The sequence below is a fragment of the Triturus cristatus genome, chromosome 5_2 (assembly GCF_964204655.1).
Source record: "Triturus cristatus chromosome 5_2, aTriCri1.1, whole genome shotgun sequence".
In the NCBI taxonomy this organism is placed as follows: Eukaryota; Metazoa; Chordata; class Amphibia; order Caudata; family Salamandridae; genus Triturus; species Triturus cristatus.
The window spans coordinates 454,398,235-454,423,169 of record NC_140588.1 but is presented as its reverse complement, the minus strand read 5'-3'; the positions used below and the strand labels follow the sequence as shown (position 1 = coordinate 454,423,169).

The following is a 24,935-nucleotide window of genomic DNA, read 5'->3' as shown; positions in this document are numbered from 1 at the left end:
GTGTACACACATTTACCATTATATACAGTAAACCCAAGGGAAAACTTCAGGTCACGTATATTTTTACTGAAACTTTTGAAGAGTAGCTCAGCATCCGTTAACTCGCAAACTTACCAAGTTTGTGGCATGAGATCCTCAAGAGCTCGAAACTACATCATAATCATTAAAGTGAGCGACAAAGAAAAGCTTCTGGGTAGTATCATTAATGTTAAAATAATCAAACCAATGAACACATCACCTCAATATGTGAAGGGATGTGGTGACTATTTTCTCAGTTTTTAAAAACTGCAGGTTTTTCCTGTGATTCTGAAGGCATTATACTTATAGGAAAACCTGATTTTCATTGCCAACACTGCTGTTTTTGAGCAATAGAAAGGACAAGATGCTGCAGCAGGAATCATCCAAAGGTCACTACTCAAAATAATATGCTACACCTATTCCTCTGACCTGAAAGGAGGATGTCCTCATTATTAGTGACCTATGTAAATAAAGAATGGCCAGTTTGTGTTGGATTTGAACGAGGGTGGCGGCTCTGGGACTAAACTACACAATATTAAATCCATGCTGTTATTGCTTTTTGCATTCTTTAATCTCTTTGTCAAAGTGCATTTCTAAATGAGCTCTTCTTTACAGCTAGTATTGCATGGAAAGTTGAATAAAAAGACAAGACTCCTTTGGCAAGGCAAACACAGCTTTATAGTGTCGCAACTGGAAGAGTAGCTATCCTTACAAAGGCAAACAGCTGGTCTCAATCTGCTGCTTCACATGTAGCCGTTTTTATACTCAGACAATGTTTGCTACATAAGGTCAAATAATTCATTACTTAGAAATCACTCATTGGTTACAACAACATTTAATCACTTGTGTTCCTAACATTATGACTTCTCTCTGCACATTATTCATTGTAATTTCTAACCATACTTAACAAACTAACTATTCTCTACTCTTAAATGCATGTGTATTTTTGTGTGTGCGCTTTATCATTCCACTCCCAAGACCTCTGTGTGCTCTACGCTAATTCATTCTCCTGCACTTGTTGTTTAATTATGTTTCCAACTTGCTAAGAATACAGAATACTTGCCTCTGTGCGAATACTAGAAATTCCTTCAAGCTTACGAACACAGGTTTCCCCTTAACTAAGACCTTGCAGGTCATGCACTCGATTTTCAAGTGAATGCATCACTTCTCTGGCATTAGCATGAATTTTAGGCCTACCCTGCTCTTTCACCTCTTGTACGTTTATATCGTTTTCTACTGGTGTCTGCTGTAGTGTAATTTTTTTCATGTTTCATTCCCTCTAGAACATTCCCCCCTCTAGTTGATATTTCAACTACTGGTTCTAATCCTTGGTCTGTACTTGGCACTAAGTGATAAGTATTTCCCTGAGCATCTACTACTTGTGTTAATGTCCTAACAAACATTCCTGCCGCCTTTGTACTAATCCTCCTACAACATGCTAAAATCAATTGAATACCAAAATATATTAATGACACAAGAGCTGGCAACAAGGCTCCCAACAGTCCCGACATCCAGGATGGTAGTAAAGAAAACCATCTGTTTATCCAATTATCTGGGGCACCTCCTTCATCTAACATTTTCTTCTGTTTGTATTGCCTCTGACAAAAGTAATCTCATGACTATCTGAGGATTTACTGTACTATCTATCCAAGTGTAACCTGCAACATCATCCCATATTCGTGTATACTTTTCTACTACATGGTTAGCCCCCACTTTTTGCCTGGACATTGATGTGATTTTGATTGTAGTTCACAGCGTCCCTGCCAATTGGATTCCCTGTGTCAGTGCTTCATCCATAAAATATATTCCCCAATTGGCCCTTCAGGCCACCCTGTAAGTCCCTAGTAAAAGGTACCTGGGTACCAAGGGCATTGGGACTAAAGAGGGTCCCCTAGGGACCCCTCACCAAGGCCATGCAGATTGCCACTGCAGCACGCATAGCCTAGTACAGACAAAATGCCAGTCGACATGGCACACTACCTGTGTGCCATGCAAGTTAGCACTGCCTAAGATATACGTAAGTCACCACTCTAGCAGGCCTTACCAGCCCTACGGCAGGGTGCACTATAGCCCAGGTGTGGGCATATCTGCATGTGCATATACGCCTCTACAATATTGAGGTCTATTCCCTAATATTGTAAGTGCCAGTGAATCCATAGAGAGTACATTGGCTAGGAACTTGACAACTCGAGCTCCAAAGCACCATGATGGCTTCACTGAACACAGGAGTGTTTGGTATCAAAGTACTCCTCACAATAAACCCACACTGATGCCAATATGGGGTTTATTGTAACATACTCCTAGTGCATCTCTGAGGTGCCCCTTGAAAACCTACTGACCCTGGTGTTGGCACTGACTGGCTTTAGGCAGCCTGCCACACACAGGTTTCTGGACTCCTGGGTGGAGAGCATCTTCTCTCTGGGACCAGACCCATGCACATCCTTGGCAGAGATGTCACACCTCCTCCCCCAGGATGGGCCAGTGCTCAAAGGGTAGGCTTCAAAAGGCCTGCCGGCTTTGTAATGCGACCCACAGCCTCTGTTGCTAGCAGCCGATGGCAGTCCCTGGTTTACACCCCCACTTTAAGCAGGAAAACCAGCGGAAAAACTTAGAAAAGCTAGAAGGTGTGCCCATGTTTGCAAGCTCCACCCCTCAGGCAGAGAAGGCGAAGTTAAGCTAATTTTCAGTCCCCTTCATCTTAAAGAAGGGATGACCCCTCCAACAGGTCTAGGTCACTGCCCCCTCCCATAGGAGGTTGGCATAATTGAGGGTGTAGTCACCCCAAATAAGGTCCCCATTGGCCCTACCTGCTACTCCCCTAAAACGCCCCTAAATTTAGTATTTAAATGGCTAACCCAGACCTGGAAACTAGATCTGCGAAAAACTAAGAAGAAAGAAGACCCTGCAGAGTCTCCAGCTTCGAAGATCCTGTGACCAAAAGGCACCCTGTCTTGCGACCTCCAAACACCTTAGGAGGACTGCTGCCTTCGAAAAAGACTCCTATCTCCCAAGGACATTAGACCTGCCCAGTAGAAATCTACTGCACCCGACGCCCACAGCCAGAGTCTTAGTGGCTCACCTGTCCAGTGAAGTCTCACCAATGATCCTGACCTCGAGTGCAGCGTTGGCTGATCTCCACGATGGCGCCTGAAGTGTGAACTCAGAGGCCCCCCCCTGACCACGACTGTCTCCGGTAAGACGACTGACGTCGAAAGGCACTCCTGCACCTGAAGCTCCTGGGCCTTGGTGAGCTGAACAGACGGTGCCCGTATGGCCCCCTACACCTCTACTTACCTGTGTTGTCGCTGGTCTCCGTTCTGAACCTCCGGTGCAACGCCTGCAGCCTGTTTGTCAACAACAGAATGCCCTTTAAAGAGCATTGGGCGCCCAACGCTGAAATTGCACCGTACACCCGGCTGCCCCTGTGCAGCTCATGGTGTATGTTTGCTACACCTTTGTGGCCCCACCTGTGCTTAACCTAACCCCATAGCTTGGCCCCTGCAACCAATACACTTACCTGCAATCAGTGTGGCTTCGACCACGGCAGTCTCCATTGAAACGCATTCGGCCGAACTTTGATTTTGACCTTTGCACCCGCCTGCGCCACTGGTGTTGCAGTGTTGGTACTCACCTGACCCTTGCTGAACTTTGGTCCCGAAGACTGGAACTGTAAGTGTAATACTTGCATGTTTAACCACCAGTCCCTCCCCCCCCTCCCCCCCCCCCCCCCCCCCTTAGGATAACCTTGAACTGTTCAGAAATTCTTCGACTTTTGAAAGTGAAAGTTATTTTTATTCAAAAACTTACTTACCTTATTGCAAAGACCTCGGTCTTTAAATAAAGTACAAACAAAGATTATTTTTCCAAGGGCCAGATTATTACATTTGGTTTTGTTGGAGTGGACGGCACGTCACCGCCATGCTCCCGCACTGCCAAGAGTCGCTGCCGCCTGCCCGCCAGTTCACAAGTAATTTTATGGTCTGGCGGGGGCGTGGCGGTCCTGCGGCGGTGCTGTTTAAAGGCTCAATGTGAGCCTGAAACCGCACCGCTGCAGGACTGCCAGTGCCTATTCCTGCACAGGAAGAAATGCATCATGTCCTGCTGGAACTGGGCGTGCAGAAATATAGGGGGCCAACATGTACCTCCCTGCGTGCATCCCCGTGCACTTCCTCACAGCCAGCCTTTTCATGGAGGAAGAACCTCCATCATAGCTCTGGCAGTGATGAAAGTCATAATATTCTTGCTGGTGCCTCAGGGCACCAGCAAGCTTATTTCGGACTCCAGACCGATGCACCATCGCAAGGGAGCGACGGTTCCGTGTTGGCGAAATGCCTGTCCGACCATCCAACTCATAATGGGGCGGTCGGACCGTCACACCCCCATGATTCTGGTGGTCGATGGACCGCCAGAATCGTAATAGTGCCCTAAAATTGGTGTGCATCTCCTTTTCGAGTTGTGTCTCCAATATTGGTCAGTGTTGTCTAATAAATGTCTTACACTCCTCTGTGTTGGGCCTAAGGCTGCTCGCCCACACTACTACTAATAGAGCACTTTGGGGCACATGCATCAAATTACATTTTGCGACTACCAAATAGCAATTTTTAAGAAATCACTATTTGGTAAGCACAAAATGCAGTGCAACAAAACAGGCAGCAAATAGCGATTCTCTACTTGCGATTCCTTAAGAATCTCAAGTGCAATTGGGGAATCACTATTTGCAATTGCAACTCTATTCTTTCCTATGGGCCAAGGCCCATATGTGAGAATGGTCTTGCATTACCTAAACTGCGATGACCTCACTGGTAAAATTAGGTAATGCATAGGAGCCCCTATAAAAAAAAGGTGCACATGTAAGGCACACACGTGCCCTAGAGGCATGTGTGCGTGCCACATGGCACTTTGAAAAATACAGTTTTGTGCATTTTTCAAAGTATGCACATGGTTAACATCAACTTCAAGTTGATGTTAATAAGCGTTTCCTAAATTTAGGAAAGGCTACTTTCATGTGCATTAGGGAATCGCAAATTGCGATTCCCTATTTGCATTCGCACTTTGTGAATCACAAAAAATTGCGGTTACCTAGATTGCAAATGTAAAAAATCTTTCATGCATTAGAAAAAGCCATTTTGTGATCTCAAACAGGCGATTTTTGAAAATCGCACTGTTTGCGATCGCAAAATGGCTTGATGCATGTGCCCCTTTGGGTTTAACTTTGAGCCCTGTACACTTTTAGGGAAGCCCTGTACTCCGTACACGGTATAACCACCTAGTTGCATACCATATACAGAGCCAGCTTCCTACAAACATGCCCTTCTTCCACCTAGAAAGGATAAAAAAAGTCAGATTTCCCTCAAAATCGCTTCAGAAATAGACTTTAGAGACCCCAACACCTCCACCTTACGCAAAGCATGTTTTTTAAAAAAAAAACTTGTTTAGCCCCGCAGATGGATAGGTCATCGGCATTCCCATCGATGAGGACATCGGCGACTGTCCACAGTCTCTTCAGAGGCATCTATCATCACCACTATTACGGTGTCAGCGGCAGCATCTTCATCGACAGTCATCGTTGACTGGTAAGATTTCACCTTCGTTGACACTCGTCGACAGCAGACCCTGCCTACGGTGTGCTCGTCGGTGTCTCCGCCGCCGATGACTGAGCAACCAGGGACATCACCACTGATGGTGATCTCCTGTCCATGGACAAGTCGATGATAATTCCACCGCCGGCGCAGAGGCCATCCACACTGCCTCTTTCCTCGTTGACGAGCCAAACGGTGACCATCTAAAGAAGAAGATCATGCCATCCCTTAACTCTGAGTTGGGTGCCATCCCACATCTTGGGTAATGACTAAGGACAGCCTCTATGGGGCAGCTTAAAGCCCTTCAGAGCTTCATTTAAAATGTCAGGAATACTCGGATGCAGTGGAATACTATGAGCCAGATGCTATCATCGCCCTCAACAATACCAACAAGAAGTGATATGTGTACCATCCACTCTTTTAACAGATTTGCAATCTATGTTGGTAGACTACAGGACCTGCTTTCTTCCAGCGTCTACTCCGGTTCAACATGCCCAGTCTCCACAGTCTCTGCGCCTCCTCAACAGCCACTCCTCAGCCATAAGGTCTGCCTCCTACTAAGCCAGCATACCATTCTCTGCTAGTAGTGCCCTTGCAGGATCCAACATCATCTGAGGGAGAGAAGGAAGAAGGTGAGCTTGAAGATCATCACGATAAATTGGACGACTGTCCTGCCTACACCAGCCTCTCCATTACCACCAAATGTTTATTAACCTCCGGAGGATATAGGAGATTTCCACAACCTCTTAGAAAGGGCTGCCACCCGTTTCGTACTACCTATGCCTGCCAAGCAACAAGACTGTTTCCTTTATGACTTTGAGGAACTCTTTTGGAAAACAGTCAAAGCCATACCCATCATTGATTACGTGTGGACCCACAGCCTAAACATCATGCGCTTACCAGCCATAATGCCTAAGCTAGACAAAAAGTACAAGGCCCCAGAGGATGCTCCAGCTTGCCTCACGGGCCAACGTAAACCAGACTGTCATCTCACAGGTGGCACAAAGAAGATCAAGGAATCCTTCCATGCCCCTTTCAGCACCCCCAGACAAAGATGGCAGGCGTCTAGAAAACATCGGCAAATGGTTTTGTTCCATGCCCGCCCTCACGGGGAGGGCCGCAATTTCCATGCGCTCCTTGGCTGCTATGACTGACCAATCGCCCCATATCTGGACCACCTTCCTGAACACATTAGAGGGGACGCAAAGAAAGCATTGCTGGAAGGTCAACAATCCTCTGAGATCATAGACTGTGCCATGGACATTGCCTCCACCAGGTTCAGGCAGCTTGCTGGCAGAGTGATCCTTTGCCGTCAAGGATGGCTCAAGTCGACCAACTTGACACTGGAAGTCCAGACAAAGATACTAGATTTGCCTTATGACAGAGAGGCATTGTTCAGAAAGCATGTTGACAAAGCTCTACAAACAATCAAAACGAACACCAACACTGCCAAATCACTGGGAACTCTGCAGTCCAAAAAGGTGCCTTTTCGCGGAGCTCAAGGAAGAGTCCAGCCTTCCTTTGTGTAGGATATCAACAGTACCGATACCCCACATATTGTTCCAATACTTAACAATTCTGCTCCCCATGCCATTAGTCACAACCACTATCGGGTGCATATCATCGCCCTCCTCTCAGAGGAAAATCCAGATGACAGGCCAAAGAGAAAAATCACAGACAATGACTCCAGCCAGGCGCCAGCTACTACAACTCTCTTCCACCCAGGGTACCAGCAAGAATCTCCAATCACCTACACCGTTGGAAACTGATGTTGACCAATTAATGGGTCCTGAAACTAGTTCAATATGGACACCTGTTGGAATTCATACAAATACCTCCCTCAACATCCCCTCAACCATGCACCCAAAATTATTTGTGCCACCCCCAGGAAGGTCAAAACCATGTTGCAAAAGCAAGCGATCGAGAGAGTACCCCGTCCTCCGAGGAAACGTTTTCTACTCCGGTTCCTTCTTAATCCACAAGAAGTCAAGGCGGTGGAAACCAATCCTCGACTTTAGCAACCTCAACAAATACCTAAAAAAAACAATCATGTTGCACATATATTGAAACTCCTCAACAAGGGATATTACATGTCATCCCTGCACCTTCAAGGCGCCTATTTTCATGTACCCATCTACCCCAAACACAAAGTTCCTCAGCTTCACAGTGGTGGCAGCCACTTTCAATTCTGGAGGCTTCCCTTCGGTCTCCAGTCTGCTCCCCACATTTTTATGAAATGCCTGGAACCCTTTGTAAGAAAGTCGCTCTGTATATACTGGTCCCAAATAGGTACAGTGTGTACAGAGTCCACAGTCCCCTGAGGTTTGGCAGAGGATAAAGTTAGATATAACCTTACTCTCCAAAGTGGTAGCTTGGTCGAGCAGTAAGGCAGTATCAGAGGACAGTGTAAAGCATTTGTTGTACACACTGTCAGCAAATGGTCTCTCACACTCAAGAACTGAACTCTAGGCCAATGGTTTGTATAAAAAAAATATATGGTTGTTTTATTTTGGAACCAACAATAGGTAACAAAATATACTTTCTCAGAATGAGATGCTTTAGGTAAATACTTTGCAATAGGCAATTGACTTTTGCAGGTAATAGTTAGTTTGTTGCAATAAGTAACACAATTTCAAACACAATAATACATTGAGCTCAATGGGAATTTTTTACTTTCAGGATTACTTTTCTAACTCCAGGACTGGATCCTAGATTCAGTCCTGGGACAGTTCTTGGAAACAAGTGAGTAAATTTGTTTTAGTTACTGTTGTGATTTTTAAGCAATATTTTGCTATTTTAAAAGTTGACAAACTTTTTCTAATCAAATGATCAATGTTATCCTATGGAAGGAAATTCACTCAGCAGGTAAGTGGAGTTATGGTTACTTTTTCTAGTTCAGTGTTGGATCCTAGATCCAGCACTAGTGTACCACCTGTAAGCAGTTGAGAAACTGCGTTTAAGTTTCACAGGCAATTTTTAAGGAATATTCATAAGTTTGCAAAATCGACACTTAAAAGAATTTTCACAGAAAAACAGTCATTGGTTTCCTATGGAAGAAAATTCAAGCTACGGGTAAAGTATGTTCCCGTTACTTTTGTAATCCAGTGCTGGGCTCCTAGGCTCAGTACTGGGGCATCTATCTAAAACAGGTAAGTAATTACGTTTTCACAGTTGGTACGATTTTTAAAGAATATCTGTAGTTTGCAAAAATGGACATCAGAAATTTCACGGAAAAACAGTCAATGGTTTCCTATGGGAGAAAATTGAGTTAGTGGTAAGTACGGTTGTAAGTACTTTTCAGGGTCCGTGCTGGGCACCAAGATCCATCACTGAGATCTCTCCTAAGAGCAGGTGAGGATTTCCGTTTTCGTTACTTGGTTGATTTTAGGTGAATATTGTAAAGTTTAGAAACTCCACACTTAGAAGAAAATTCAAGAGAAACCAGTCAATGTTACCCTATGGTAGAAAAGTGAGTTATCGACTTTTGGGTAAGTACTCGACCGGCAGAGTTAAGGTTCTGGGCATAGACTCGGGGTTCTCCCAGGGTCAGGTAAGTAAAGTTGTTGCACCCACAGGGGCAGCTGGGTGCAGGATGAGTTAGGCCCAATGTTATCCTATGGAAGGCAGGGGTCCTTGGTTGGTGGCTGCTGACTAGCAGGTCACGTGGCTGTGAGAGCTGGCTCCTGGTCACTTGCTCAGGGCAAATGGGGAAGTGGATAGGAGTAGAAGTTGCACTGCCAGGGCCACTCGGGCGGCTGCGTGCCGGGTGCTTTTGAGCCTTCGGGTACTCAATGGATTGCTATAGAAAAGCTCAAGGACTAACAAAGCTGCAAGCTCAGGGACGAAGATTCTTCAGGTGCCACCACCACTTCGAGAGGTAAGTTGGGTAGTTGGAGGATAGGTAGGTACCCAGGAGTCGGGGTGCAGGGCGCTGGGTGCAGGGGTGCCTTTTGGTGTCGGGAAATCTTACCCTCTGTTGATCGCGGTTGGGGGGGTCCCTGGTTCTGAGGCTGCAGGCGTCTTCAGGAGCGTCTAGGTGGGTTCTTGGGTGCCGAATTCGGGGTGACAGTTGACGGGGGGACGTCCTCAGGGTCTTTGTCCACTCCGGCACAGGCCCGGCTTGGCGGGTGCAGTGTGTGCAGGGTTCACGGTTCCAGGCTGATGCCAGGGGATAGATACTTAGTTTGAGCAGAGCGACTGTTCGTGGGAGTCCCAGGTGCTCAGTCGCAAGGTAGTCAGGTCCTCCGGGGTTTGTGAGGTTGCTGGCCACAGGAGGCACATAGCAGGAGCAGGTTCAAGGTCCACAGGCCAGTAGGGCTGGGGCCAAAGCAGTTGGTGTCTTCCTCTTCTTAGCAGCTGCACAGCAGGTCTTCTTTCGTCTTGATTTTCTTTGCTGTTTTAGAATCTGGACTCTCAGGAAGGAAGGTTCAGGGTGCCCCTAAATACTAAATTTAGGGGCATTACAGGTAGGTAAAGGGCAGGGACCACTGGATCCCTGTCCTGGGGTGGGTACACCCCCTATCCTGTCACTCTCCTGTGGGAGGGGGGCAGTGGCCTAGTCCTGATTGGGTAGGGCTCCCCATCTTCAAGATGGCGAGGGCCCGGAGATGTGCTTCAGCTCGCCTCCCTCACCTGAGGGGTGGGGTGGACAGGGCTGGCACATCCCCTGTCCTTACTTGGAGTTTCCGGCCAGTCTTCCCGCCAGAGTGGTGGTCAGAATCAGTGGGGGCCAGTTGCTGAGTACAGCCAGTGGCCTGGAGAAGCTCACAAAGGCAGCATGCCTTTTAAGCTTCCCCCTGCCCATCCTGGGGGAGAAGACCTAGCACCTCGCCCAGGATGTGCATTGTTGCAGGCCCAGAAGAGCGGGGGCTCTCCACCCAGGGGTCCAGCAACATGTCTGCTGTGCGACAGCCTAGGCAGCCTCTCAGACAAGACGTGGATTGTAGGTTAGGTTTCAGGGGACATCTCTAAGATGCCCTCTAGTGTTTTGTACATTAAATCTCACACTGGCATTAGTGCGGGTTTAATGTGCTGAGAAGTTTGATACTAAACTTCTCAGTCTTCAGAGTTGCCATTATGGTGCTGTGGAGTTCGTGTTTGATGAGCTCCCAGCACCATATACTCTTAAATTGCAGCACTACACTTACTGTGCCCAGGAATGGACCTGGGTACTGTAGGTGTTCATGCTCCTGTGCCCACACCACTGGCATAGGGCATCCAGCTAGAGGGGTGGCTGATGTATGCCAGGGCAGTGTAGGTTGTGGGCATGGCACACAGGGATGTGTGCCATGTAGACTCTTTGTTTTGTCTTGTACCCAGACAGCCTGCAAGGGCAGTGTGTTTGTGTTAGGGTACAGGGCCTCTAAGGATGGCACAATAAGTGCCTCAGCCCTTAGAGGCCTTCCCTGGTCACAAGGCCCTAGGTACCTAGGGTACCATTTAGCAGGGGCTGACATGTGGCCCGGGTTTGCCAATTTAGGTTTTAGGGAAGGAACATAGGCCCTGGGCACCTGATTGGCAGGAGTCCAGGGCACACTCAGTCAAAGTACATTCAGCAAAAAGTGGGGGCATACCATGCAAGAAAGATGGCACTTTCACACACAACCACCCCCCCCCCCTCCCCACCCCCCAAACGAAAGGTGATGAGACACTAACCTTGCCCTATGGAGTCTTCATTGTCTAAGTGGAAGAACCTGGAAAGTCCATCTGCGTTTGCATGGGCAGTACCTGGTCTGTGTTCAACTTCAAAGTCCTTTCCCTGTAGGGAGATGGACCACCTTAGTAGTTTTGGATTTTCCCCTTTCATCTGCATTAGCCATCTGAGAGGTCTGTGGTCAGTTTGAACCAGGAAGTGAGTACCAATCTAGTTTGGCCTCAACTTCTTCAGGGACCAAACCACAGCAAAGGCCTCCCTCTCAATGGCACTCCAACTGCTCCCTGGGGAGTAGCCTCCTGCTTATAAAAGCAACAGGTTGGTCTTGGCCTTCATCATTGGTCTGGGATAGGACCGCTCCTATCCCTAGCTCAGAGGCATCAGTCTGCACTATGAACTGCTTGGCATAATCTGGAGCCTTTTAGAATTGGTGCTGAGCACATTGCTTCTTTCAGGGTGTCAAAATTCTTTTGGCAACTAACTGTCCAGTTAACCTTCTTGGGCATCTTCTTGGAGGTGAGTTCTGAGAGAGGAGTCATAATGGACCCATATCCCTTCACAAACCTCCTGTAGTACCCAGTCAAGCCAAGGAATGCCCTGACTTGGGTCTGGGTTGTTCGAGCTACCCAGTCCAGGATGGCCTGGATCTTGGGTTGTAAGGGTTGTACCTGGCCTCCACCTACAAGGTGGCCCAATTATACTACAGTGCCCTGCCCTATCTGGCATTTGGATGCCTTGATAGTGAGGCCTGCATTTTGCAGAGCCTCTAAAGCCTTCCCAAGGTGGATCAGGTGATCCTGCCAGGTGGAGCTAAAGACAGCAATATCAAGATAAGCTGCACTAAAGGATTCCAACCCAGCCAGGAAATGGTTCACCAACCTCTGGAAGGTGGCAGGGGCATTCTTTAACCCAAAAGGCATCACAGTAAACTGATGATGCCCATCAGGTGTGGAGAATGCCGTTTTCTCTTTTGCTCCTGGGGCCATGCCAATCTGCCAGTACCCTGCAGTTAAGTCGAAGGTACTGAGGAATTTGGCTTCCCCCAATTTATCTATCAGTTCATCTGCTCTTGGAATAGGGTGAGCATCTGTCTTGGTGACAGAGTTGAGCCCTCTATAGTCCACACAGAACCTCATCTCTCTTTCCACCCTGTTGATGAGGTTTGGGGACCAGAACCACGGGGCTCTCGGAGGGTTCAATGACCCCCTAACTCCAGCATCTTGCTGACCTCAGCCTTGATGCTTTCCCTGACTTGGTCTGACTGACGATAGATCTTGTTTTTGACAGGTGCACGGTCACCATTGTCCACATCATGGGTACACCAGTTTGTCAGACCAGGGGTCAGGGAAAAGAGGCTAGCATACTGTTGCAAGACTTGCTTGCAGTCAGTCTGCTGTTGGGCAGAGAGGGTGTCTGAAAAGACTACACCATCCACTGACCCATCTTGTGGGCCGTAGGAGAGGAGATCAGGGAGAGGTTCACTCTCTGCTTCCTGTTCCTCATCAGTCACCATTAGCATGGTGATGTCAGCCCTGTCATTGTAGAGTTTAAGGCGGTTCACATGGCTAACTCATTTTGGGGGTCCTGCTAGTGTCCAGGTCAACTAAGTAGGTGAGCACACTCTTTTTTTTTTTTTTTTTTTTTTTTTTTTTTCTAGGATAGGGTAAGGGTCACTCCATCTATCTTGGAGTGCCCTTGGTGCCACTGGCTCCAAAACCCACACCTATTGCCCAGGTTGAAATTCAACCAGAGCAGCTTTTTGGTCATACCAGTGCTTCTGAAGCTCCTGGCTGGCCTCAAGATTTTTGGATGCTTTTTTCCATGTACCCAGCCATTCTGGACCTTAGGCCAAGCACATAGTCCACTATGTCTTGTTTGGGCTCTTGGAGAGGTCTCTCCCAGCCCTCTTTTACAAGACAAAGTGGTCCCCTCACAGGATGACCAAACATAAGTTCAAAGGGTGAGAAACCTACTCCCTTCTGTAGCACTTCGCTGTAAGCAAAAGCAGTCATGTCAACAGGACATCCCATCTCCTTACGAGTTTTTCAGGGAGTCCCATGATCATGCCTTTCAATGTCTTGTTGAATCTCTCAACAAACCATTGGTTTGTGGATGGTAGGGTGTAGTAAACTTGTACTGCACTCCACACTCCTTCCACATGTGTGTCAGGTAAGCAGACATGAAGTTGGAACCTCTGTCTGAAACCACCTCCTTAGGAACAAAAGCAGTCATGTCAACAGGACATCCCATCTCCTTACGAGTTTTTCAGGGAGTCCCATGATCATGCCTTTCAATGTCTTGTTGAATCTCTCAACAAACCATTGGTTTGTGGATGGTAGGGTGTAGTAAACTTGTACTGCACTCCACACTCCTTCCACATGTGTGTCAGGTAAGCAGACATGAAGTTGGAACCTCTGTCTGAAACCACCTCCTTAGGAAACCCTACCCTGGTGAAGACACCCAGGAGGGCCTTGGCTACTGCAGGAGCTGTAGTAGTCTTAAGTGGAATTGCCTCAGGGTACCTAGTAGCATGATCCACTACTACTAGAATGAATTTGTTCCCTAAGGCTGTGGAAGGTTCAAGTGGCCACACCTACCCTTTCAAGGGGCACCCCACCACTGGTAGTGGGATTAGGGGTGCCTTTGGGTGGCCACCTCTCTTGCCACTGGCTTGACTGGTAACACAGGAGCTGACAAACTCCTTCACCTGTCGGTGCATCTGGGACCAGTAAAAGTGACTAACTAGCCTTTCCCAAGTTTTGGATTGCCCCAGATGTCCAGCTAGTGGGATGTCATGAGCCAAAGTTAGGAGGAACTCCCTGTACTTATGTGGCACTACCACCCTCCTGGTGGTTCCAGGAGTGGGGTCTCTTGCCTCAGCATACAGTAATCTCTCTTCCCAATAAGCTCTGTGGGTACCACTGACATCTCCCTTTGCTTCTGAAGCAGCTTGCTGCCTCAGGCTTTCAAGAGTGGCACCGTCTTGCTGACCCTGGCACAGCTCTTCCTTAGAGGGTCCCTCTGGGCCCAATAGTTAAACCTGGTAAGGGTCAAGCTCCATGGGCTCAGTTCCCTCAGGGGTATCCAAGTCCTCTCCCTGTGGAGAGGGGTCCTGAGTGTTCTGCTGTACAGAAGCTGGTTCCCCAGTCTTCTTACCTTTTCTCTTGGTTGGTTGGGCCATTATTTCAGGCTCCAGACCTACTGTTTCACCCTTCCTCTTGCTCTCTGCTGTGGTTTGCACACACACCAATTCAGGGATGCCCCGCATGGCTGCATGGGCCTTTAGCTCAACCTCAGCCCAGGCTGAGGTTTCCAGATCATTTCCTAGCAGACATGCAGCTGGCAACTTTGGAGAGACCACTACCTGTTTCAGGCTAGTATCCCCCCAGCCTAATGTCGCCATGGGATGACTAGTTGTGACACTGTCAGCATTGGTGACTGGGTAAGTTTTCCCAATCAAATATTGCTCAGGGTAAAACAGTGTGTCTTTCACCATAGCGACACTGGCACTTGTATCCCTCAGAGCTTCTACCCTAGTTCCATTCACCCAGGGGTACTGCAAATATTTAAGTTGGGTGGCCACACAGCTTCAGTGGCAAACTCCACTTCCCCCAGTGAGACTAGACTTGCCTCCGTGTGTTCCCAGATTTGATCAGGGTACATTTCTGATCCCATCTGTAAATTTGCTGCCCCAGGAGTAGCTGTACTGGGTGCCTTAGGGGCTTTGTTGTGGGGGCAAGATGTATCTACAGTTAGGTGTCCTGACCTCCTACAGTTATTACACCAGGCCTTTAAGGGATCAAAGTTCTTCCCCCTATAGGGTTGAGGCACATAGGGAGTAGTTTGCGTCCCACCCCCCTGAACAGGTTCTTGGGACCCTTTGGAAGACTCAGACTTTTTATCTTGGGGATTCTCACCACCTTTCCCCTGGGGAGGTTTTGTGACCACCTTCTTCTGGTCACCCCCAGTGACTGTCCTTGTCACCCTAGTCTTGACCCAGTGGTCTGCCTTTTTTCCCAATTCTTGGGGAGAAATTAGACCTAGGTCTACCAAATGCTGATACTACTTTTCATTTGTGCAATTACTTAATATATGTTCCTTCATGAACAAATCGTACAATCCAGTAAAATCATGCACACCATGTCCAGCTAACCAACCATCCAGTGTCTTTAGTGAAGTCTACGAAGTCCAGGACTAGGTCTGGGTTTTGTGAGCCCCCCTGATTCCAATTCTATACTCCTCAGTAGTGAATCCAAATGCCTGAGTCTTCCTCATAAGGTCATAGGATCCTGCATCTGGCCCAGAGAGAGCCTTAAGCCTGTCTCTGCAGTTACCAGAGAACAGTTCCCACAGGAGTGCTCCCCAGAGAGTTGTCTTTACTCTTCTTATTTCACAAGCACTCTCAAAGGCTGAGAACCACTTGGTGATGTCATCACCTTCCACAAATTTAGGAACAATCCCTTTGGGGGTTTTAGGATCAGAAGCTTCCTCCCTATCCTTGTTTTTATTATTGCTGCCACCATTGATTGGTGCTAAACCCATCTCTCTCCTTTCTTTTTCTAGAGCCAGGAGCCTGGACTCTAGATCCATCCTTTTGGCCAGCTTTGCTAAAAAGCTGTCCTCTTCACTGGTGGGTCCCCCAGTGAACTCTCTGGTACCTGGTTCACCTGTGTGAAATCTAGGTTCCCAGATGCTAATTCTTGGATTCATGGGTATGGGGGCCCTCTCCTCCCTAGGGAATAGTGTGGGGGGGTTATTATCCTCCTCCTCTCCCCTTTCCTCATCTGACTGGCCATCACCATGTTCAGATGGGTGGTCCTTAGCATACTCAGCCAAGAGCTCCTGGAGCCCTAGTTTGGTTGGATGCAGGGCCATTGGTAAATTTATAAGTTTGCATAGGGACCTCAATTCCTTGAAAGACAAGTGTAAGTAAGGTGTGAGGTCGAGCTCCTCCACCAGGTCCTGCATGGTATTATCTTCACTAATAGCTGGGTTTGTTTGAGTCATTCTAACCTGACAGTTCTAATCCTCTACCCTGACTATAGTGACTTTTATTTTTCTAAAATTATAATGGAACTTGAGCAAGGCCCTGACAAGACTTTTTAGTATTTTGGGAAAGACCAATCCAAATTCTAAAGGCAATTTTAAGAGTTCTGTTGTGTGATCAGATGGTAACCAAGTAGTCCACCAAATGCAAGTTTGTATCCCACCGCTGATCCACCAATGTAAGAAAGTGGCTCTGTATATACTGTTCCCAAACAGATAGTGTGTACAGAGTCCACAGTCCCCAGAGGTTTGGCAGAGGTTAACGTTAGATATAACCTCCCAGGGTCAGGTAAGTACAGTTGTTGCACCCTCAGCGGCACAGGGGCAGCCGGGTTCAGAGTGAGTTAGGCCCAGTGTTATCCTATGGAAGGCAGGGGGGCCTTGGTTGGTGGCTGCTGACTAGCAGGCCACGCGGCTGTGGGAGCTGGGCTCCTGGTCACTTGCTCAGGGCAAATGGGGAATTAGATAGGAGTAGAAGTTGCACTGGGTTCAGGGTGCTTTTGAGCCTTCGGGCGCTCAATGGATTGCTATGAAAAGCTCAAGGACTAACAAAGGCTGCAAGCTCGGGGACGAAGATTCTTCAGGTGCCACCACCACTTCGAGAGGTAAGTTGTGTAGTTGGAGGATAGGTAGGTACCCAGGAGTCGGGCACGGGGGCGCCAAGTGCAGGGGTGCCTATTGGTGTCAGGAAATCTTACCCTCTGTTGATCGCGGTTGGGGGGGGTCCCTGGTTCTGAGGCTGCAGGCGTCATCAGGAGCGCCGAGGTGGGTTCTTGGGTGCCGGATTCGGGGCCACAGTCGCCGGGGGGACGTCCTCTGGGTCTTTGTCCACTCCGGCACAGTCCAGGCTTGGCAGGTGCAGTGTGCGCAGGGTTCGCGGTTCCGGGCTGATGCCAGGAGTTTGATGCATGCTTTGAGCAAAACCACTGCTCGTGGGAGTCCCAGGTGCTCTGAGTCACAAGGTAGCCAGGTCCTCCGGGGTTTGTGAGGTTGCTGGCCACAGGAGGTGCCAGGATTTAGCAGGAGCAGGCTCGAGGGTCGACAGGCCGGTAGGGCTGGGGCCAAAGCAGTTGGTGTCTTCCTCTTCTTAGCAGCTGCACAGCAGGTCTTCTTTTGTCTTGATCTTCTTTGCTATTTTAGAATCTGGAATCTCAGGAAGGAAGGTTCAGGGTGCCCCTAAATACTAAATATCGAAGAGTTACAGGTATGTAAAGGGCAGGGACCACTGGGTCCCTGTCGTTGGGTGGGTACACCCCCTATCCTGCCACTCTCCTGTGGGAGGGGATCAGTGGCCTAGTCCTGATTGGGTAGGGCTCCCCATCTTCAAGATGGCGAGGGCCCGGAGATGTGCTTCACCTCGCCTCCCCCACCTGAGGGGTGGGGTTGGCAGGGCTGGCACATCCCCTGTCCTTACTTGGAGTTTACGGCCAGTCTTCCTGCCAGCGTGTAGGTCAGAACCGGTGGTGGCCAGTTGCTGAGTACAGCAAGTGGCCTGGAGAAGCTCGCAAAGGCTGCATGCCTTTAAAGCTTCCCCCTGCCCATCCTGGGGGAGGAGACCTAGCACCAGGATGTCTTTTGTTGCAGGCCCAGGAGAGCGGGGGCTCTCCACCCAGGGGTCCAGCAACATGTCTGCTGTGTGGTAGCCTAGGCAGCCTCTCAGACAAGACGTGGATTGTAGGTTAGGTTTCAGGGGGCATCTCTAAGGTGCCCTCTGTAGTGTTTTGTACATTAAATCCTACACTGGCATCAGTGCGGGTTTAATGTGCTGAGTAGTTTGATACTAAACTTCTCAGTCTTCAGTGTTACCATTATGGTGCTGTTTGACTAGCTCCCAGCACCATATATAGGGATGAAGAGGGATTGCTAGATATTTGTTGTGCTACCTGGGAAATAAGATTCTGGTTTGAGGTCACTATTAGGCAGGCTGGTGGTGCGTCCTCCAGGGCCTTTAACTTTTTATCAAGTTGAGGCAATACTGCTCGTACTGAGGCTGGGTTGTGCATAACCTTCAAGCCCTCATCTAAATGTAATCAATGATGAGCATGGCCCAAACCGCTTTCCGAAAAGGTTCCGTGAAACCATAAGGGAAAGAGTCAGTTTGTTTTGCGGGCATAGACAATTCAAAGCGTTTGCTGCTCTTTCTAACCCTCCCCCTCCCCCCCCCCCCCCCCCCCCCCCCCCGTCCTCAAAAGGAGAATTTACTGTGGCGGTGATGGAGATGATTGTGTTGGCAACACGCAGTCACCGAAATGACAGAGTTCACCACCTTCTCTTTCCTCCTCAGATGAGGGGGGGATCCTGTTGTTGCGATACTTGTGGATAACAGACTACTGGTGGAGGCGTAGGCAACTGTTGCGCAGGCGAGAGGCGCTGAAGCTGTGGTAGCTGGAATCTGTTAATCTGTTGTAGCTGGAATCTGTTGAACAGGTGTAGCGGTTGGAGACCTTTTCCTGTAATCTCACAGCATACATTGTAAGTCTGATACAAGCACTGATGGAAGACATAACTTGTCTAATTGGTGTTGTTGAGGGTGTAGGTAGTGCTCTTGAGGCACGTAATACTCTTGTTGATAATTATCACCTTCATTAGTAAAGTCCTGGCATTTAACATTAAGCTGTGTAAGGCTACATGCTGCATCAAAGAGGCTATCCTCTTAAGAGACTTCATCGTCCAGTAGATGGGAAGGCAGCAGCGAAGGCACCTTACTTGGAGATGTATGAACCGTTGTGAGCCTTTTTTAGCTAGTCTTTGCTTAGATACCATTTTTTCTGTAGTTGTCGAGGATGTTAGTGTCAACATGAGTGATTTCTGTCTCCTAGTGGAGGAGAGAATTGCGGTTGACAAGGTAGACACCATCAACAGTAGGGTTGTCTTCGTAGATGACTGTGTTGACGGTAGTTGATATAGAATGTATGGCTGGTCGATGATGAAAACGCTGCCGTGAACACTGTGATAGTGTTGGTGGTGGATGCCGTTGATGCTGCTGTGACAGTTCTTGTTGTCAACGGAGGAGTTGACGATTTTCTCATGGGCGGAGATGCTGTCGACGCGCCATCCGTCAGTGGAGCAGCAGCTGGCTTTTTGAATGTGTGCCTCATCTGAGGTGGGCGTGTCAGAGGCTCCGAAGTTGATTTTTGAGGCTCTTAGGAGGAGGACCTTGATTTTTTTTTTTCGCCATTCGTGCTGAAGAAACGGCACTTTCATGAGGTAATTTGGAAGAGCTGCAATGTCTATGAGAGACCTAAGCGGTCTTTTAAGATTCCCTTTTTGGTGGTTCATGCATGAGAGGAATGGGCAGCAGAATCATCCCTAACTCTTTAGAGGTGTTTTGGAGGAAGACCTAGTGCCACTCTCCTCATGAGACAGAATTTTCTCTGGTCTTAAGCTTTTGCAGCCCTAGAAGGAGTCTCCCCTCACGGTTCTTCAGTTTTAGAGAAAAACGTGCAACATACCTTGCAGTCTTTCATCTTATGCCCAGGGTAAAGACAATATATGAATATATGCAGTCCTGATGATGGTCATCAATGTGTGGCCTCTTCTTCCTGCAAGTGCCACAGGGCCTGGAGAGCCTTTTTCATATGTGCCTGACATATTGAAAGGCATTTTGAGACACCCAACCAACAGATACAGAGTCTTGGAGTAGGTCTGTAAATTTTGAAGAGAAAAGTGTAGAGAAAGTCTTCAAAAAAAAGTTGACAAAAACAACTGAGCAGAGCTCATTTGAGACTCCCTAGCTTGACATGCGGTAGAAAATCTGCGGGATTGGAGCTTCTCAGGAAGGTTCTACGGGGTGGTGTGACCTAATTGGTTGACTCTTAAGTTTGCTCCTTTTTTTAAATAATGACTAGGATATGTTACTAAATGAAAAGTCCTAAGGCCTCTATTTCTATGTCTATTGTGACCTTACTTGTGCAAGGTGACTGAGGATGATTCAAGCATGGGAATCTATGAAAGTTACAAAACTAGAGTAACCTTAAATTGACATTTTATCTGCTTTTACCATTGCTAGCGAGACGAGTCCGCAATGCCCTCACCTTAAAGACCGCAATCACTAAATCATAGCCTCAGAGCTTTCGAGAACACAGGGTCTGCTTCCCTCATCAAACATATACAATGATCTATGCAGCGGGGAAGGAGATACTCCGGTGGCAGCAGTCGGTTAAGGGCAAAAGGGACTCCTGTTCTGGCTCGCCAAATGTTGCGGGGAAACTTTAAAAAAAAAAACCAAGACAAGACTCCTCTTTGGCAAGGAAAACACAGCTTTATACTGTCACTACAGGGAGAGTAGCTACCTTCACACAGGCAAACCGATGGTCTCAATCAGCTGATTCACAGGCAGCCACTTTTATACTCCGACAATGCTGGTTACAAAAGGTAAAATTATTAATTACTTAAGTTACATTTCGGGTACAAAAACGTTCAATCCCAATGTGTCCCTATCCTTATGACTTCTCTGTGCACATTCTTCATTGTAATTTCTAACAATAAACTAACTATTCTCTACTCTTGAATGCACGTGTATTTGTGTGTGTGTGCATTAGCATTCTGCTCCCAAAACATCTTATATGATTCTGTATGCTAATTTAATTTCTTGCTCCTATTGTTCAATCATGTTTTCAATTTGCAGAGTACACAGAATACTTACCTGTGTGCTAAGACCATAAATTCCTTTGAGCTTACAAACACCCGTTTTTCTTTAACTAAGACCTTGGAGGTCATACACTATTTTCAAGTGAACTCTTCACTTCTCTAGCATCGGCATGAATTTTAGGCCTACACTGCTCTTTCACCTCGTATACTTGTATATCATTTTCTACTGGTGTCTGCTGTAGCGTAATTCCTTCATGTTTCATTTCCCCTATAACACTAGTAATAAATGAATGTATACTTGTCCTTTGTGTAGTGGTTCAAAAAAATGCAAGGTTCTTTAATTGCCCTCATATTTTAGATGTAAGTGAATCCTCTCCGGTGCCAGACCACTCATTGTTTGGGGTAGTTGGACTCTATTCCTGGACATGTGCTCTCTGCTGCACAATAGATATTTAACGGCTAGTTTAGTTCAATGCATTTATGATCTGTTTTCTTTCCACAGTGGTGTTCGTCCATTTGGTGTATCGTTGTTAATTGCTGGTTGGGATGAGGAAAGGCCATATTTATTCCAGTCTGATCCTTCTGTAAGTATCAAACAGTGCTTCAAACATAACTGTTAATGAAATAAAGGTTTCCTCATTTTAAAAATATCCACATATTTAAAAAGACCATGAATATTTGGGTAACACGTTGGAGATTATTGTGGATGATGTGCACAGCCCATATAAACTTGCTGTTGACAACGGTTCCTTTTTTCATGCGGTTCATAACCCAGGATCCAGAGCTTAATAAACATTTTATTTACCACTTTTTTTGCTGCAAACTTTCATTCTTTCTTAGGTTTTGGCCATGTCTGTACTTCCTCAAATGATCCTGGAATTTAAAGCCTGGAGGCAAGGCGTCTTTCAGATCCCTTTCAAACCTTTATGTAAGGGGTCTATGACCCCATAATGTTTGGCCATTTGTGACTCTGCCCACAACTCAGTCATCAGTGATCTTTTGGTTAAAGTGTATATAGGTATTCACCACCTGGCAAAGAGATTCACTTTACCCCTTTTTTGGATAACTCTCATCGCCACGTCCTTCTCCCAAACAGTAGGAAAAAAAACAAAAGGAACTAAAGGTCCAGAGCCAAATCTTTGTCCTTCTCCAAATGTGCTGACTCAGAGTAGCACCTTCCTACAGGATGCTGTCCATGTTGTCGTAAACTAAGCTGAACTGCTATTCTAATGAACCGGTCTACATTTGAATGAAATGGTACAAAGATCAGGCTATCTCTCACACCCTCGTCCCTGTTCCTTCCTGAGTTGAAAAAATATTGTATGAAGCCTTTTCTTGGGGTCCTGAATTAGTGGGGGTCCTGAGCTACATCTTGTGTGGATGTTAGTTACCAGTAGTGTCCCATAGCCACCAGTAACGTTTTACTCTAAGTGGATAACCAAATTACTCCCTTTAGGCAGTTGACTCTTGAGAGACACCAGAGTTGAGGCTTTGGTTTACATTAGGTGATGGTTGTTAGAACTTCAAATATAGAATTACACAGTAAATAGCTCTCAAAGTTCAATGGCTACAAAGATTCAGACTGTTATTTACAGTTAAGTAGAAAGAGCAGTTAAAAGTGTGCTATAAAGAGGGTAAAACAAGTCAGTTATCTAATAACCAATGGCTTTGTAGGTTAACCCAATTCATATGCTTTGCTTTAAATCGTATTTTATGAACATAGCAGGAATGCTGATAGCCTGGTTGGATTTAGCCCTGAAAGACTCAGCAAATACCCATGGCTCAGTGACATTTAAAGTTTGTCTAGTCTTTTTGCTAATAACATGGTCTTGCATGCTTGATCTGTATCTTTTTGATTATAAATTAGAAAATCGTTAATTTAAAAAAAAAAAATGTACAGTCAATATTTAGATTATTTCACTAAATCTTTTTTCTATGTTCAGGGTGCCTATTTTGCATGGAAAGCAACAGCTATGGGGAAAAATTACGTGAATGGAAAAACTTTCCTTGAGAAAAGGTAATGTTGGTAAATTTAATATTGTCCTTGAGCCAAACATTTGCATGTTTTGTGATTATAGTTGTTTTTGCAAGACTTTAAGTTGCTATACCAGATGTTAGGTGCCAGCTGAACCCAAGAACTTCAAGCCTGCATTGAGACTTTGCTCAGGATAGGAATGGGCTGATCTAAGACTGGGGTAAATGAGATCAAATTGTTGATATTTTAAAGTTACGCTGATTCCTTTTTAGGTCTCGCCTGACCCAGCGCATGCGCTGGTCTGGCGAGACTTTTAGTAAGGGCTTCAAAAAATGCTACCATGGCCGGCCTACAGTTTGCGTACATGGGCGCGCGCTTATGAGCAGGGACACCATATGGCTTTCCTAGTCATGCTCATTAAGCGCATTGCTCGCCGTGCGTGATCGCGATCACTTTCGCGGGCGCTTTGCTGTTATCAGTGAGCCAGTATTTTCGCGCGTTACTTTTACGGCCGTGTGTTATCTGTGCCTCTCCTCCTGTTATCCCTGGCACGAGCGGCACCCTGTTTCTTCTTGTCTTTCTATTCTCCGTCCTCTTTGGTTCTCTGTAGCTCTCCTAACCTGCGATCTTACCTCTTACCTCTCTCACCTTTATCCCACCCCCTGCACTTTCTTCCTGCACAGTCTTTCATAACATTTTAGTGTCTCTCCGCTGCTTTGTGAACCTTCCCTTCTTCACCACTCCCCTCCCCTTTACCTCCTTTTTGCACTTCTTATCTCCCTTTTCTTTCATGGCTCCGTTGTGATCCCTTCTTCCTCCCTCATTTTCGTCCACCTCTCCTCCCCTTCCTCTTGCTACAGTCTACACACCTCTTTCCTATTGATCCCGGTCTTCGCTTCAACCCTAACTCACCCCGCGCTTCTCTACATCTGTCGTTCTTTCCCCTCCAGCATCAGATTTCCTTGAGCTCCTTTTTTTCCCCCACCTGTTCTCCTTTTCGCTGCTTCCCCTTCCACCTTCTCCACAATTCACCCACTCACTTAGCCCCCCTCTCTTTTGCCTCCTCGCCCCTCTGATCTCCCCTTCTCTCCTGCTCGTCGGCCCCCCCCTTGTCCGTCTCTATATATTCCTGTTCCCCTTCGCCCCCACCTGTTTCCCCGCTGCTGACCCTCTCTCATCTTGCCCTGCACCCCCTTCTCGCGGCCTCTGGATACCCTGCCTTCCAGTCACATATGCTCCCTCTGGCCTCTCTTTTTCCTCGTTCCTCGATATCTCTCCAAGGACTTACGCTCACCCACTTCCTTCTTCCCCCATACCTCATTTACCCACCTGCTCACTGTCTCACACCCTGTCTGCATCGGTTTCATATTCAGTCACTTTCTCTCGCGTTGCCCCTTTTCACAAGCCCCATCCCTGTCTCTCTCTCGCTCCGTAATGCCTTCTTTTTCTAATATATTTACATCTCTCTTACTCACCTGGCTCCTCTCTTTACTTCGTTTTGCTACCTCCCCTCCCCACTCCTTTACACCCTTCTCACCTGTATCCCTCCCTGTGCCCCCTTCCACCTGTCACACCTGTCTCCTGTTTCTCCTCCTCTCTGCTATATTCACCCCTCCCAACCTTGAAACCCTCTTGCTCGCCCCTTTTCACCAGAGCCCCTTTTTGAATTTCTCTGCGCCCTCCCTCTTTTCATGCCCACTCTCACCCCCTTCTCACCTTCTGTTCCTTCTATCCCTCCACACACTTCCCCCCCCCCCCCCTCACCGATATGCCTCGCTGTGCACCCCCGCCCCCCTCCTCTCGCTACCAGCAGAAGTTGCTGCCCTCATAAGGGCCCCTCTGACTTTAGCCCTGTGCGGCCGCCCCTTGGGCCCCCACCAGTTCGGGATCGGCTACTTCCCTAGTGAGACCTGCAGAGAATTAATTTGGGGCCAGTGGTTGCCAAGGACACGTTTCCTTGGTAAACACACTGGCTGTGATGAGAAGCTTCCAGCCCCAGCCGTGTCTGGCCCGCACCGGCTCTGATGAGAACGGGTCCACGCTGTATGCAGAGCATGTTCTCGCTAATACCGAG

The 24,935-nt window shown here is 47.4% G+C and overlaps 1 protein-coding gene across 1 annotated transcript in view; it reads left to right on the top strand.

The window, feature by feature from the left end:
* The window catches only part of PSMA2 (proteasome 20S subunit alpha 2), a 155,307-nt gene that overhangs the window by 98,428 nt on the left and 31,944 nt on the right, over positions 1–24,935 (top strand). The window contains exons 6-7 of the mRNA XM_085607426.1: positions 21,389–21,470; positions 22,830–22,903. Coding sequence (XP_085463552.1) covers positions 21,389–21,470; positions 22,830–22,903 — 156 coding nt within the window. The remainder of the gene's footprint in view (positions 1–21,388; positions 21,471–22,829; positions 22,904–24,935) is intronic.